Raw genomic sequence first — 14234 nt, 5'->3', positions numbered from 1 at the left:
TCCGTCCTACGTTGACTTCCTCCTCAGTCTCATTATTCCACCAGGTGAGCGCCCAGGGGGTATTGCCCATATTTTTGATTATTATGAATCAGTAGATAGAGAGTTAGGCAGCAGAGACATATAAGAATCAGACGATATAGAAATACACAAACGTCACCACATGAACACCCGGTCTCATTCCAAATTAGCGAGTCTTTCTGGGTAGGTGCCCGTCGTCCTCGATCGCCATTGCGTCGCAGCACACATACTAATGCATCTTAAACGTATCTACCATCCCTGTTACTACCACCTTACCAGTAAGAGTATTAACGACTCTATGTGTGAAATACTACAGCCTTCCTACAGTCTTAGCTCTCCTTTTCATTCTCGAGGTATTCCCACAAGTCCTGCAAAATATCCATCCAAGTAAAAACCTTCGCTACAACTATTTCATCGCTTCCCTTCATTGTCTTTCATGTTTCGAAAACATTGAATGAGACCCTTTCATAATTACCTGCTTTTTTATACATAGAAGAAGCTCTTTCTCCATCAGCCACTTTTTATTGCTCAACATATCTACCAATGGAATCCATCTGGTAGATTTGCGCTAAACCACCCTTATGTGGCAGCTACGTTGTTCATTAAAATATGGCGAGCAAACCTGCACTCGATAATCGAAATGAGGCATCTCTAAGTCCTTATGCAATGTTAACCTCACCTCCTTTGATCTATAAATGATTGCCCCTGCGAATACAACCAAAAATCGATTTGTTTCCCCCATCGCCGCCTGGCACTGCACAGGCTCCTTCGACCCCACATCCACGACCCACAGATCATTGTGTTGTGTTGCATGCTCCAAAACCGACTCTTACTTTAGGAAATCCCTAATCCTTTCATTCCTGCCAATGCCTAATGCGGTACTTTTCCTGGCATCGAATGGCCTCTCTCATTCTCTGCCCGTGCAATGAGAACATCTCGGTTTTCCAGAACATGATCCTATATACACCCTTGCACCCTTTCCCACTCTATGCCATCCGCATTACTTCCAAACTCGGTGTTAACTGCCAAATTTTGAACGTTTACTCTTATCCCCACTGTTGAAATCATTGAAACACGAGGGACTTTCATCGAACATCTTACCCCCACGCGGTATCGAGAAAAAGGACATGTGAAGGGTCTTTTAAACTCTTGTTTTGCATTTCTGAGCACGATCCATATTTCCTAAGAGCCACCATTTTGTCGGAATCTCGATGTTCCCCAACGCCGAGAGCGTGAGCGGCAAATTTCATTGGTCAACATGGCGTAAAATGACGTCGTAATTTGTCCAAGCAATGCCAAACTGGAGGTTTTGAAAGTGCCAAGGAGGCGATCAATTCAATAGAAATAAAATAAAGATTTTAAAGGTTGTAAAACAAAAATATTCGGAAGTTTGCCACCGTTGATGCAGCGTCTGATACACCACCTTATTCAACACGTTGAATTAGTTCTTCGTGCCTGTTGTTTGTGTCCTGTATGACGTCCGTAAAAACAGTACGTTTCTTGTTTGGAATGATTTTCAATTTTGTTTGACTGCCAGACAGACAGACTAAACAACTGTCTTACTGCTCTGTGCGCATGCGCACTCGGGACGAGATGCCGTACAATTAGCCGAATTCAGAGCCAACGTACTGCAAACCTGCAGGTTTGTGTCCGATGCATGTTCTCAGTGTCAAATTCAATTGAAATCAAGTGGTTCCTCGATCACATACTAATGTCTGGAGGCAGACAGACAGATAGACAGACAAAGTGACCCAATTGCTAAACCCCACTTTTCACTCTGTGCATGGGATAATAAAACAAACAATAACAGCCCGTGGTACTGATACCTGAAGTATTCAACTTCATACAACTTCCCAGCCTGACATCCTCCCACTCACAACATCTCCGAGCTTCCTATTCCTCGGCCACTTGTGAATCCAGTTCGCGACCCGACCCGTCACTCCACAAGACCTCATATAAACTATCCGTCTCTCATGTAGTCCCTTATTGAACGTCTTTTGGAAGTCTAGGTATAGTACCTTAACTGGACTCTCTTAATCTACCCAGTCAGTCACTCCCTTAAATAATTCCAATAGCTCTCATTTTTTTGGGGGGCACGGTTGCGCCGCCGATGCTGTGTCACGATACCAGTGCACTGGAACTCATTTCGCTGACCTCGGAAGGATGAGATGCCGAGTCAACCCCACCTGGTGTTAATTCAGCAGCCAACAGAGCTCAAACTCAGGACCCTAAAATCCCAAACCAACCACCCTCACCACTTGGCCAACACCAGGCTGTAGCACCTGTGCCGACGATCTTTGCGTGTGTACCGTTATGTATGTTTGTACCTTGTAGAATCGACAACAGCTTGGCCTACCTCCACCAACTTTTGCATTTGTGCCCACGGTACCCATGGTCAGGTCGTGAGTATTAAATAAATCTCGACTCACCCCTCTGTCAACTCCACCCCTTGCCCGAGCAAGTTCCCCCTGCGAGTGTGCGGAGACAACTTGCTGTTTTCGCCTGGACGTGTGGAATGGTGAAAGGGGTTTAACCACTGACTGCTGCTGGAGGGAGAAGGTATTGAGGATGGGAAACGATGCAAATTCTGTAAACAAATCCTCTCTCTCCCCCGAGCGAGGGTGGGTATTGACTTGTTTAACAAAAAAAAATTTTTTTTTAATCTTCAAAATGCATTTTCTGGAATTTGAGAAACTTGTACCGTGTAACGACTTTACATTTCTCAAAATTTCGTTTTTTTCCGACAATGTCGATATGCATACAATCACAACTGTACCAATTCTGCTGCTCCTGCTGTTGCTACGACGACGACTACTACTCCATCCATCGGGACCACACTCGGTGCAGAGCGTTGGTGCTGCCTAAGCAGTCTCCTGGGCTATTGGGCACAATCCTGGACTGGTCACCACTCCGACACAGTATACCAGCAAGCTGGCACTCATTTTGCCGACCTCGGAAGGATGACAAGCCGAGTTAACCCCACCTGGTATTAATTCAACAGCCGAGTGGGATTTGAACTCAGGATCCTTGGATCACCTGGTCCACCAAGCTTTAAGGTCCACCAACTAATGTCAGCAGACGGGTCGTCCAGTTTATGGTCCATCCGAGGGACGGCACACGCTGATGCCTCGTCCTGCCTGCGAAACACTCGGATGACAGTTTATACTTGGGATGAGATTCTAACCCGGCCGAGACAGCTCTAAGATGAGTGTGCCATGTCTAAGCTATCCGAGCAGCCATAACGCGCTCAATTTTACAGCCATATTAAATCAACCAATTTTGAGGCCAAAACGAAAGCAGGAATCCGCTAATTGGCAGATGTCAGGCAAGTTCGTGCTTCGAATACTTTGATGTGCTCAGTATTTTAATACCTTTAATAATCACTGTTCTTGCTGCAAGCGCAACAGGAAATGTAAGGAAAATCTCAAAGTAATCACAAAATCATAATGGCTGTCTGAATGTAAGTTGTGCAGTTGATCAACAATTTGGGTTCTTCCTGATGGTTTATGGCATAAAAGAATCATTTTTTTTTTTAAATATAAAGGATGCAACGAGTTGGTTGGGGGTATTAAAAGAAATGTATTCAAGTTTTGTTCAGACCACCCACACCGTAAATTGGCAAGCTGGGACAGCATGAGTCCAGCACCCTGCGGAGCAGGAATGCTTCACGGCTCTCACTTTTAGACTCCGTATCTAATCCGTCTCCGCGAAACTCACGGCTCCATTGAAAGAGCTCCGCAAATGGTTCTAAAAGCCCGAGCTGATGTATGGAACCAAAACTTTAATGGCAGAAAAATGTTCGAACATGAATCCTCGCAGACAGAATCCTCTACTGCCGTGGAACTGCTTTCGGTTCATCTCCTTTAGCTTATCGACCTTGGTTGATAGCTGGTCAAATGAGATATTCATCGAGTATGGACTCAAGTTCGAAGAACCGAAGAAGAAAAAAGGAAGGTGCCTTGGGATGGCAACATAACGGACAGATACTCCTGCGCCTGGATGCACACCTGCGTGTGCGGACGTGCACACACAGGTGCATAAAACAACAATATTCATTCTTTTATTTATCTCACATAAAAACAACAATGTTACACACACAGATGCGCGTGTGAACCTGTCAACACACACGAACACACGCAACTGGATGAGATGTTATTACTTTTTTTATTGCTATTTAGAACTTGTGTAACTAAATGAATAACCGACTAAATTTATTGGCAAGAGCAGTGTGTAGAGCAGGGGAAACTGGAGTGAATTGGAATCATGGATTGGTTTTGAACATCCCCTCCTTCGATCTACTTTCCCCCAATAATATAAGTGGCAATATCCGACAGGTTGGTGCAGAGTGAGCACACTTATCTTTGAGGTGTCTCGCTTGGGTTTGATTACCGAACTGAATATAAACTGCCGGATTGGTGCTTCGCAGGTGGGGTGTTGCATCACGTGGTGTGCCGTCCCAGCTCCATTGGACGATAAGCTGGGTGTACTGTCTGCCAACATTAGCCGTTCGACGTAAAAGACAAAGAGTAGATATATTGTCATTGGCACCTTGAACAAATTACAAAATTCTTCGCCAACCATTGCTGGGAAGGCAAAGGCAAACCAATGAGTATAAAACTTGCCATGGGCTGAAACAGTCAGAGAGAGAGAGAGAGAGAGAGAGAGAGAGAGAGAGAGAGAGAGAGAGAGAGAGAGAGAGAGAGAGAGAGAGAGAGAGAGAGAGAGAGAGAGAGAGAGAGAGAGAGAGAGAGAGAGAGAGAGAGAGAGAGAGAGAGAGAGAGAGAGAGAGAGAGAGAGAGAGAGAGAGAGAGAGAGAGAGAGAGAGAGAGAGAGAGAGAGAGAGAGAGAGAGAGAGAGAGAGAGAGAGAGAGAGAGAGAGAGATAGAGATCATTACCAATGTGTTGTTGTTGAAATTAAGAGCACCATCACATTGGATGAGAAGAGCTAATGAGATGTTGTATCCACTCAGGTGCATAAAACGTCACAATGTGAGTGCATAAAACGTCACAATGTCAGTGACGTCACAATGCACCCCGTCAAAATCACTGCAGTTCCCCTACAATGTGCACGACAATGTTATTCCGTCAGTCTTCTTTCAGCCAAACGACACAGAGCCACAGAACAGGAAAGAAGAGCACGAAGAGACGGTTTTGCAAGCATATAATTTCTCAAAAGAAGTAGCTATTTAGTCCTATATCTGCACTAATCACCAACCTTGATGTAACAACCTCCAAGCTTCAGAGGCTTTGGAATTTTTCAACACCTGTTAAGACATTCACAAGATTGCCTGACATTCTGGATAGCTGAGGATGAGAAGATTACAAAGCAACCTTTTGTTATATCCATAGTTATTAAATATTTCCTTCCTTAATTCCTCCTTCGTTTTGATGTGGAGGATTTAGACTGTCAAAGAAAGTCTTATACTGCAAGCCAATTCAACTGATCACTCGGGTACCTGCGCGTGTGGAACTCCCGGAATGCTCAGCTCATTGAAAGACACATTGCTGTTCGTCTAGCCTGCCTTCAGACATCAAAACGTCAAACAACATTTTTCACAGGGCACAAGCTGTGTGTCTGAAATCTAGGGGGGAAAAATTTCAGAATTCCTGTCTGGGTCAGGCTTGGGGTCAAACTTCCTGCACAGAACATCCTGGGCCCGAGCTATAGCAAAGGCTTTAAAAGCTCGACGGACACAAAAGGTATGCAAACCGCCCCCCCCCCCCAAAAAAACACGCTTTTTGTACAAAGTACAATATTTGTGTTCAAAATGTGTCTCGATAAAGATTTTTCTCAATGTCCTTTTGTCGTTCACTACAATCTCGTCGACAAGGTGCGTCAAGCTCGACACTAACTTGTGGAACCTGGAGGAACAATTCCTTCGGCTTGCGCCAGGAAAATTAGTTTCAGTAACAAAGCCGAGTGAGGATTACTGGCAAAAAGCATGAGGCACGTCACATGAAAGAAGCAGCTCAAGATAATCTGAAGCGGAGGATAATTTACATTTTGTTAGAGACTGGAGAATACATCACCCTCTCAAAGTTTGCCGACATTTGAAAAAGGACCGAGGCGCAAAAACCTTTACGTGGAACCATCTGGCCAGGCAGCCATCTCTATGGAAATGGCAACTGGTGAAAAGCAAGAGAAAAGGCGGATAGAAAAGCACGGCAGGAAATCGGGCACTTCACGTGGGCCTCCGTTATTCAGCGGGTCAAAATCAAAGCGAGCGGCCTCGCGGTGGCTTCGTCAGAGGAGAACAAAACGCGATGTAGAAGAGCAAGTTTTGTGCCTTGCCGTTAGGGCCTGTAACGTAGTGAGCGCCGAGGGAGTTTGAGCAGATCAAAGAGGCATCGAAGCTCAGCACGCCTTTGAGAAAGGAAGGAAAATGTCTGTCAAGAATTTCAAAAACTCCATTGAAGACCACACCTCAGAAGTGTGCAGGAAAAACGCGTGCTTGGTGAGAAATGCAATTCCAAGCAAGGTGTTTCAAAAAAAAAAAAAAAAAACAACATCTCTTTCATTTTTAGAGTCCCGAAGACCAACTGAAACACATCCAATTTAATTCTAGCGATGTGTAGTGCTTGAAGAAAAACAACAAAAAAAGGTTTTAACAAGCAACGACACCCACAAAAAAAAAAAGTTCCTCCTGAAGATTGAAAATTCAGAAAGCCATCAACTGCCTCTGTTTACTGACGTCTGATGATGTATAGTTATTTTTTTTTTCTAAATGTTAAGGAGGATTTGCGTTATGAGTCTTGAGATGAAAAACCAAATCCGTCTACAAAGACGAAAGTTTCAGAAACGAAAAAAAAAAACAACAAGATCCAATCAGTGACGCAACGAGAAAGTTTTTCTTTATCAGATATGTTTTTTTTTTTTTTAAAACAAGCTCAGGAGCTGGGATAACAGTTTGTAGAGGTTTGCACATTCACTCTTGAGCTATCTCTCTTGGGTTGGAATCTTGTTTCAGGTATAAATGGTCGCCCTGATGTTTCTCATGCAGGGTGAGACGACGACGTGTGTGGTGTCCATCAGAAGTACGTTGAGCAGGAAGACCTGTCTGGTTATGAGTATGGGAAGGGTCGTGGGAGGACTTTAAGTGGCCCGACCCATCGAGTTTAGATCTATTGTTTCATTTTCAGATTCCGTATTGATCAAATTGAATACAAGTAAAGGGGTCGTACACAAAATATGTGACGCTTTCTCGGATGGTGGTGGAGGTGTTTCTCTGGATGTTCACAGGGGGAGGATAGTAAAAGAGCCGCAGTCACGTGACGTCACCTTTGTCTTGATGGGCCCAGCCATCTTGGAATTCCCTTCACCACAACATGACGTGCCAATTTAGAGCTACCATGCTCTCACTTTTTTCATCCAAAATTTCCAGAGGCGATGTTTAAAGCATCGACTCCGGGCTACGAGAGGGCATTTACAAAAAGGAGAAAGCAGGAAGTTCAGCTGGAAGTTTGTAAGATTTGGAGGGAGATGAAGGGAAACACGAAATCATTGATTGAGCCGTCGGATGCCACCGGTAAAAAAAAACGAACTTGCAGAAAGGAGTCTGATCAAAAATATAAAGGTGACATAGCTCTCATTCATAGGGTCACGTATTTTCGAAGGCGGAGGTCAGGTAAAGGAACGCTGTGTCACAGTGGGAAGGGGAATGTCAAAAAATTTCCAAAAAGTCCCGTATTTTGTGCGGAGCCCTGAAGCACAATAATAATAGTAATAATAATAATAATAACAATAATAATAATAATAAAAACTACAAAGCATCTCAAAAGGCAAAATCGGTGTCTACTTTGTACTCAAACTGAAACTGACGAAAAACGACAGTTAAAAATAATTTGTATATTTTATTAATTCTTGTTCTCTCCATATTCTCATAATAAAAGTTTGTTGAAGATTTGATGACAAAAGCTCAATGAGTAAAAATGTCGTGGCTTGGACAGACACACTGATGCTCAATGGTAATTAAATAAATAAAAGAAACACGGAAACGATTTAACCATGTGACGTCTCGCGCTCGACGCGCTGCAGCGGGGCTACAAGGACTATTTATACTTACTACGACTTTGCCCTTTCACATTTTGACCCAATTTCTATTTGTTTTCTCCATACTCTCATAATAAAGGTTTGTGGAATATTTGATGATGAAAGCTCACTGGCCTGGACAGACAGGGACACACACACACACACACACACTCACACACACACACACACACACACACACACACACACACACACACACACACACACACACACACACACACACACGATTGCAAAACGTAGGAGACAGTTGACAAAAATGTAGGAGACAGGAGACAGTTTCTGACTCCTACATTTCTGTCATGGGTTTGAATCCTGACCCAGCTATAAACTACCATCCTGGTGTTTTACAGGAAGGGTTTTACAGGAAGGGTGATCCATAAATGTGTGTGCTGTCCCCATGGATGGACGTTAAGCGGGCGTCCCATCTGCCGGTATTAGTTGGTGTACGTTAAAGATCCCACGGTGTCCTTTGTGAAGAGTCGACGAGCTATCGCCGGCACCCCTGAACAAATTACAAATTCCTGCACCAACTATTGTTGGGAAGGCAATGGCAAACCACCCAGTATCACCCTCGCCAAGAAACGCTCGATGTACCTTCAGGCACTGTCACAGGCATTCCTCTCAAGCTTCTGTGCAACTGAGGTCTGGCTGGTACACACGTGCAGGAATCAAGCGCGAGACCCCTTCACTAATTGTGGGACCAGGAAGCAGGTATCACAACGGCTATTGCCGCCTTGATCCTGACCAACAGGACTTCCCTGCTGCACACCATCCTGCCTGTGGTCCACACAAGCAGATCAGGAGAGGCAGTCAGGACAGACGTTTAAGACCCATTGGCTCTTCCTGCTTTGTGCAAGCTGAAGTTCCCCCTCCCCCTCTTTTCAGTACAGGGATATATTTTTTGATCCCTGCATTGCAATTTGGTGAACATTTTTCACACGGGCACGCACGGAAATTGTTCCGCGCCGAGTTGCATCGTTGTGGTCCACATCTCCGATAGTCAATGTTATTGAGGTTTCAACAAAAAAATTCTCTTCCGCATCAACTTCTGTCCCCTCGCTCATATCCCTCTCTTCAAGACATGCTTTGTGTTTATCTCCTCACCATTAAAAAGAGAAAATGGGGTGATGTCTGATTGTTTGCACATTGTGAGCTTTCGTCTCCCACCCTTCATGCGTGCGCTGTTGTTGTATTTGCGTTTTGTCATATGGTGTCAGTGGTGCTCTCGTGTTGATCTCGGGATGTGGTGCATGCTGGATTTGCACAATTTCCTTTGTGCATCTCCCCTTCCTTGAATTTGTTTTTTTGTTCTTTGTTTCTTCTCTTTGTTGGCAGTGCAAAGTTCAGTTTCATTTGATCTTCCTATTTATATACTCTGTTTTTTTGCTAGCTTTTCCCTAGTGTTACAATAACATTTTTGAATGTTTGAGTTGGCAGCGGTACAAGTGGCCTGACTGCGCGTGCAATTCCTCGTTGCTTGGTTTAATGTCTTACTTTATTTCAGTTCTCCATGTCGCTGTACTACAAGCCTCCATTCGTATAAATAAATGAATTAAATAAATAAGAGAAGCTTTTTACAATGCAGCATCGATTACGGATAACACCTTTGCAGCGTGAACATCTCACCACGTAGAACGGCATCGTATCAAACGTAACGAAGGCACACACCTTGCACGTGCCAACATGTATCAAGCATGGCTAAAAGAGTGTGCCGTGAGCCACGTATTGGAAAATGGGGGATCGATTCATGTTACGAGCTCAGATTGATGAAGTTCCTCAACAAACAGGCTTCCAAACAAACAATACGGGTGGACATTGTCGTCTTACCAAGCTCCTTGCCATCTTTGAGAGTCCAGCCGAGCAACGTGGTGGTTTCTCCTCCGCATCTTGAGAAGTAGAGTTTCTGCACGCGGCCAGGTAACATTGGTTTTACAGTTAGACACCGATAAAAATTCACTCCTCGTGCGGATTCAAAAAATTGAAACTTTCAGCATATTGGAGAGAATAATAAAATCATCGCTTTTGATTGAGCATTTTGACTCCCTGCTGATAATCCAAGCATGTGAGAAGAAGAGGGAATGAAAACAAACCCAAACAAATCGACAATTTAGAATGAATCATTGTATACGCAGCAGGTGAAACACAATTATAGGAGTGGGGGAGGGTGGGTGGGAAACACTGTGAAGGAACTGCATTCCCGCAACTTTCAACGGGATACTCATAGTAATATGTACAATGATCCCTGCATACATTTCCATTTATACCTCCACCAGGCTAAACAGATTACGTTTTTGTATCCCACCGATAGGCAGGATCTGGATCTGTACCTGAACCAAAATGAAATCACCTTGTTATTGCCACTGAAACAACTCATCCACCAAGTTTCGGCCGAATCCGTCGACAACTTTTTGAGATATCCTGCTTTTGACAGACAGACAGACAGACAGACAGACAGACAAACAGGGGTGAAAACAACCTCTGTCCACGTTTGGTGGCGGAGGTGATTAAAGATGATCTTGTTTTTCCTCATTCCACCTCCTCTCCCCCTCACCACCTCCCCAAATATGACAGGACCAGCAATGTCAAATGTTTGCGTATTTAACCTCATTTAAGCAAAAATTAACTCAACGCCCCCCCCACCCCCAAAAACAGAAAACATCATCACTACCACCACCGCCACCTTCACCTGCACCACAACGTGACACTTTCTCCCACCAGATGGCCAGACAATGTCCCTCCATGCAATGTTTATCCACCTGACCTCATATGCTGCACCTCTCAGGCCAGCCGTGTATTTATTTGCACAGGTTCATAAGATGGCAGATCAAAAGGACAACCTTATCATGTTATTCTTCAAAACATTACCCTCGCTCGGCATGAATCAAGAAAAGCGCAATTTATGACTCGGGTAACTCGATGCAAGCAAAGGGCTGGGAGGACAGCTTCGACTCAGAGGTGTGCCCAGCTATAAACCCAGGTGTGCCCAGTTAGAACCTTGGCCCAGCTATAAACCACCACCCTGGTGTTTCGCATGGAGGGGGAGGCATCAATGTGTGCGCCATCCAATGAAAGGACGCTTGAGCAGAGGACCTTCTTGCCAGCACTGATGTTGATGGCCGTTAAAGATCATGCGGTGCTTGTCATGAAGATAACGTGAGTTATCTCCGGCACCCTGAACAAATTTTTTAAAAAAAAATTTGGGAATTTTCTCACCAACCTGGATTTTGCAAGCATGGCGAGTTTACCAGATACCCCCAACGTGAGGTCTCAACATCCCGCGTGGACTGAAAACAGTCCGAGCATGATGACGATGACGATGCCAAGCAAAATACTAATTCTAACTCAACTCCCACCTGAAATGACCTTTAAAAAAAAAATAAAAAAGTGTTGTTAGCCATCTGTTGAAGCAATTCGAATATAATTATCTTGAAAGGACCCAAATTGTTTCATAAAGTTCGTCCGAGATGGACCGGCGGACCCATCCACGATTGGTTCTGGTGTTGAAAACGTTTGTCAAGTTGTTGTGATATTCTCCGAAGTTGGGACGAGAGTACTGGCCTCACCTTCAGTCAATAAAAGATAATCCATCGAGACAGTATTTGCACACACCGACTATTAAAAAACGGGGGTTAAACCACAAATCTCTTAACTTTCGGAGGCAGTGATGTGATTTCCAATTGGTATCAAACTTTTAGTCCTGCTCTCATAGAAATAACGTGTCAAGTGACTCACCCTAATTTAGTTTGCACTTTTCAAATCAAAAATCTTTTTCGAACTCCTCTTTCAAATTTGAAACACTTTCCAAATTTAAAAAACAAAAAACGGATATAACAACGAGTACAAAATCAGCAATTACAATGTTTATAACTATTGATAAATACAGTGGTTCCAGGAACAGGGAAAGGGAAGAGCAGATGAGGATTTCCTTGTTTTAGTCCAGGATTGCTTTCTAACCCAGTTTGTAGATAAGTTCACGAGGGGGAGTGCAGTGTTAGACCTCCTTTTAAAGTAACGATTCTAATATGGTGGAGGAGGTAGAGGAAGGAGAGCATTGAGGAGCAAGTGACCATAACATTGTGTGTGCAAAGACTCTGTTAAGGGTTAGAGTTCAGGATAGTAGGGAAAGGACATTAGATTTCAGAAAAGGTAAACCTTGAGGGTACGAGGAGAGAGTTGGATAATTTAGATTGGGAGAAGCTCACAACAGGACAATCAGCATCACAGAAAAGGGAAACCTTCAAGGAGCAAATGTGTAGAGCGCAGAGTAAGTACATTCCAAGGAGGTGTAAAACGAGAAGCATAAAAAGGCCAGGGTGGTTGAGGAGGGATGTAAGCAGTGTTGTTAACGATAAGCAGAAGGAATTTACGAGGGATAAAATAACAGGACTGGATTCAGTGTCACACTCGCATCAGTCGAGGAGTAAACAGAGGAGAGTTAAGAAATTAACTCAGCAAGCCAAAATAAAATACTTAAAGGATATGACCAAAAATATTAAATATAACGAGATGGTATTCCTCGAATACATAACCCACGCAGTCTTGAGAAGGACTTGGTGTGAGGCAACTCTTTTGTTAAAAAAATTATTATTATTTTCTTTGATCCAATATGGCTGCCAGACCATGTGACCGATGACATCATCATTATAAAACCATATCTCTCATCGGAAGTTAAGCAATTCATTAAATTTTGCATTGATCAGTTCGGCGGTTTCTCCTCCCAAGATTTTCAAAGATTTCCCTTGGATCCAATATGGCTGCCAGACCACGTGACACATGGTGGTCATTTTTATGAAAATTCTGTTAAAATTTCGAGTCAACTGGATGAAAATTGAGGATTTCAGAAAATTGGCCGATGTCGATCTTTCGGCTTGTGTTGGCCTCAAATAACTGGTGGTTGAATTGAGTGACCAAATGTGCGAATAGTCTTCATAGACCAAATGTGCGAATCAAATTCCAAGTCAATCGGATGAAAATTGACATTTTTTTTTAGAAACTTAGTCTTCTTGACCTTTTGGTCGATGTTGACCTCAAAAATAGCTGCCGGTTGAATTCAGTGAGCCGATACGCAAATTCTCTTCAAATTTAGAGTCAACCGGATGAAAATTGAGGATTTCAGAAAATTGGTCAATGTTGACCTTTGGCATATGTTGACCTCAAAAGAGTGACTGCTATATCACATGTTCATGTAACATGTGGGAAAGTTTCAATTTCCTCCGCTGAACGGTTTTTGATGTACGCTCTTAACAAAATGCAGACAAGTACGACGTACAACGTACGACATAGTACGTACGCTTCCGATTGCTTAACCCTGTTTTCCGCTTCGTGAGCGCAGGGTAACAAACAGCTCAGCATTTTTAAGTAAATAAGGGGGGTAAAGGATAGGTTCGGATAAGTGTGGCCCCAGTAATAGGAAGAGCACAGGAACATTGGTTCGTGATGAAAGTGACATGGCCGGCTTATTAAATCGTTTTATTTTTGCTTCAACATCGGATTGTGGAGTGGCTGATCAGGTCGCTAACTGGATTGGAAACTGGTTTAGTGATAGGAGGGAAAGAATAGCTGTGAGTGGGAAGATGTTTGGCTGGGAGGATGTAAGTGGGGACACAAGGTGGAGAGCAGAGATGATGGTGATCATATTCAGGTGAGTGTAGATGCTTTCATTGATTGGGTAAAAGATTGGCAAATGTAGTTTAATGGGAACAAAATATAAGTTGCTGGGGATGGGGAAGAAGAATGAAAATGAGGATTATTTACTGCAATGTAAAGGACGCAACCTTGGAGCGTGTTGCCTGGAAGGATCTGGAGCTGGTAGTAGACGCACAGAATAAGCAGACAGCACAATGCCAGGCAGCCATAGGTACAGCAAGCGGTGTTTTCCGTTGTATCCATAGAGGGATTCAATTATAAATCAAAACCAATAGTGTTAACACTGTACAGGAATTTAATGAGGTCTCATTTCGATAACTGTGTGTCGGTTTGGTCTCCGTAGTTAATGAAGGACGTAGCTGCCATTGAGAGGGTTCAGTGTCGAGCGATGAGATCAATTCCGGGCCCAGTTGAAGGAGATCGGACTTGACTCATTTCAAAGGAGGCAATTACAAGGTTGTACGTGAGAGATGTTTCAGATAATGAACTTACAGACAGAATAAGTGTGGAAGAGTTTTTTCAG

The 14234-nt window shown here is 43.6% G+C and overlaps 1 protein-coding gene across 5 annotated transcripts in view; it reads right to left on the bottom strand.

Annotated features, from left to right (window-relative positions):
• The window catches only part of LOC147035656 (axin-1-like), a 72528-nt gene that overhangs the window by 35571 nt on the left and 22723 nt on the right, over positions 1-14234 (bottom strand). For all 5 annotated transcript variants that reach the window (XM_085845987.1, XM_085845995.1, XM_085845977.1 and 2 more), the window contains exon 3: positions 9893-9968. In XM_085845987.1, coding sequence (XP_085702113.1) covers positions 9893-9968 — 76 coding nt within the window. The remainder of the gene's footprint in view (positions 1-9892; positions 9969-14234) is intronic.

Source organism: Eptatretus burgeri, chromosome 1, assembly GCF_056783735.1.
Source record: "Eptatretus burgeri isolate ZD-2024b chromosome 1, Ebu_testis_v1, whole genome shotgun sequence".
NCBI classification, from domain to species: Eukaryota; Metazoa; Chordata; class Myxini; order Myxiniformes; family Myxinidae; genus Eptatretus; species Eptatretus burgeri.
The sequence above is the reverse complement of the archived record's forward strand: the minus strand, read 5'-3'. Positions and strand labels throughout refer to the sequence as shown.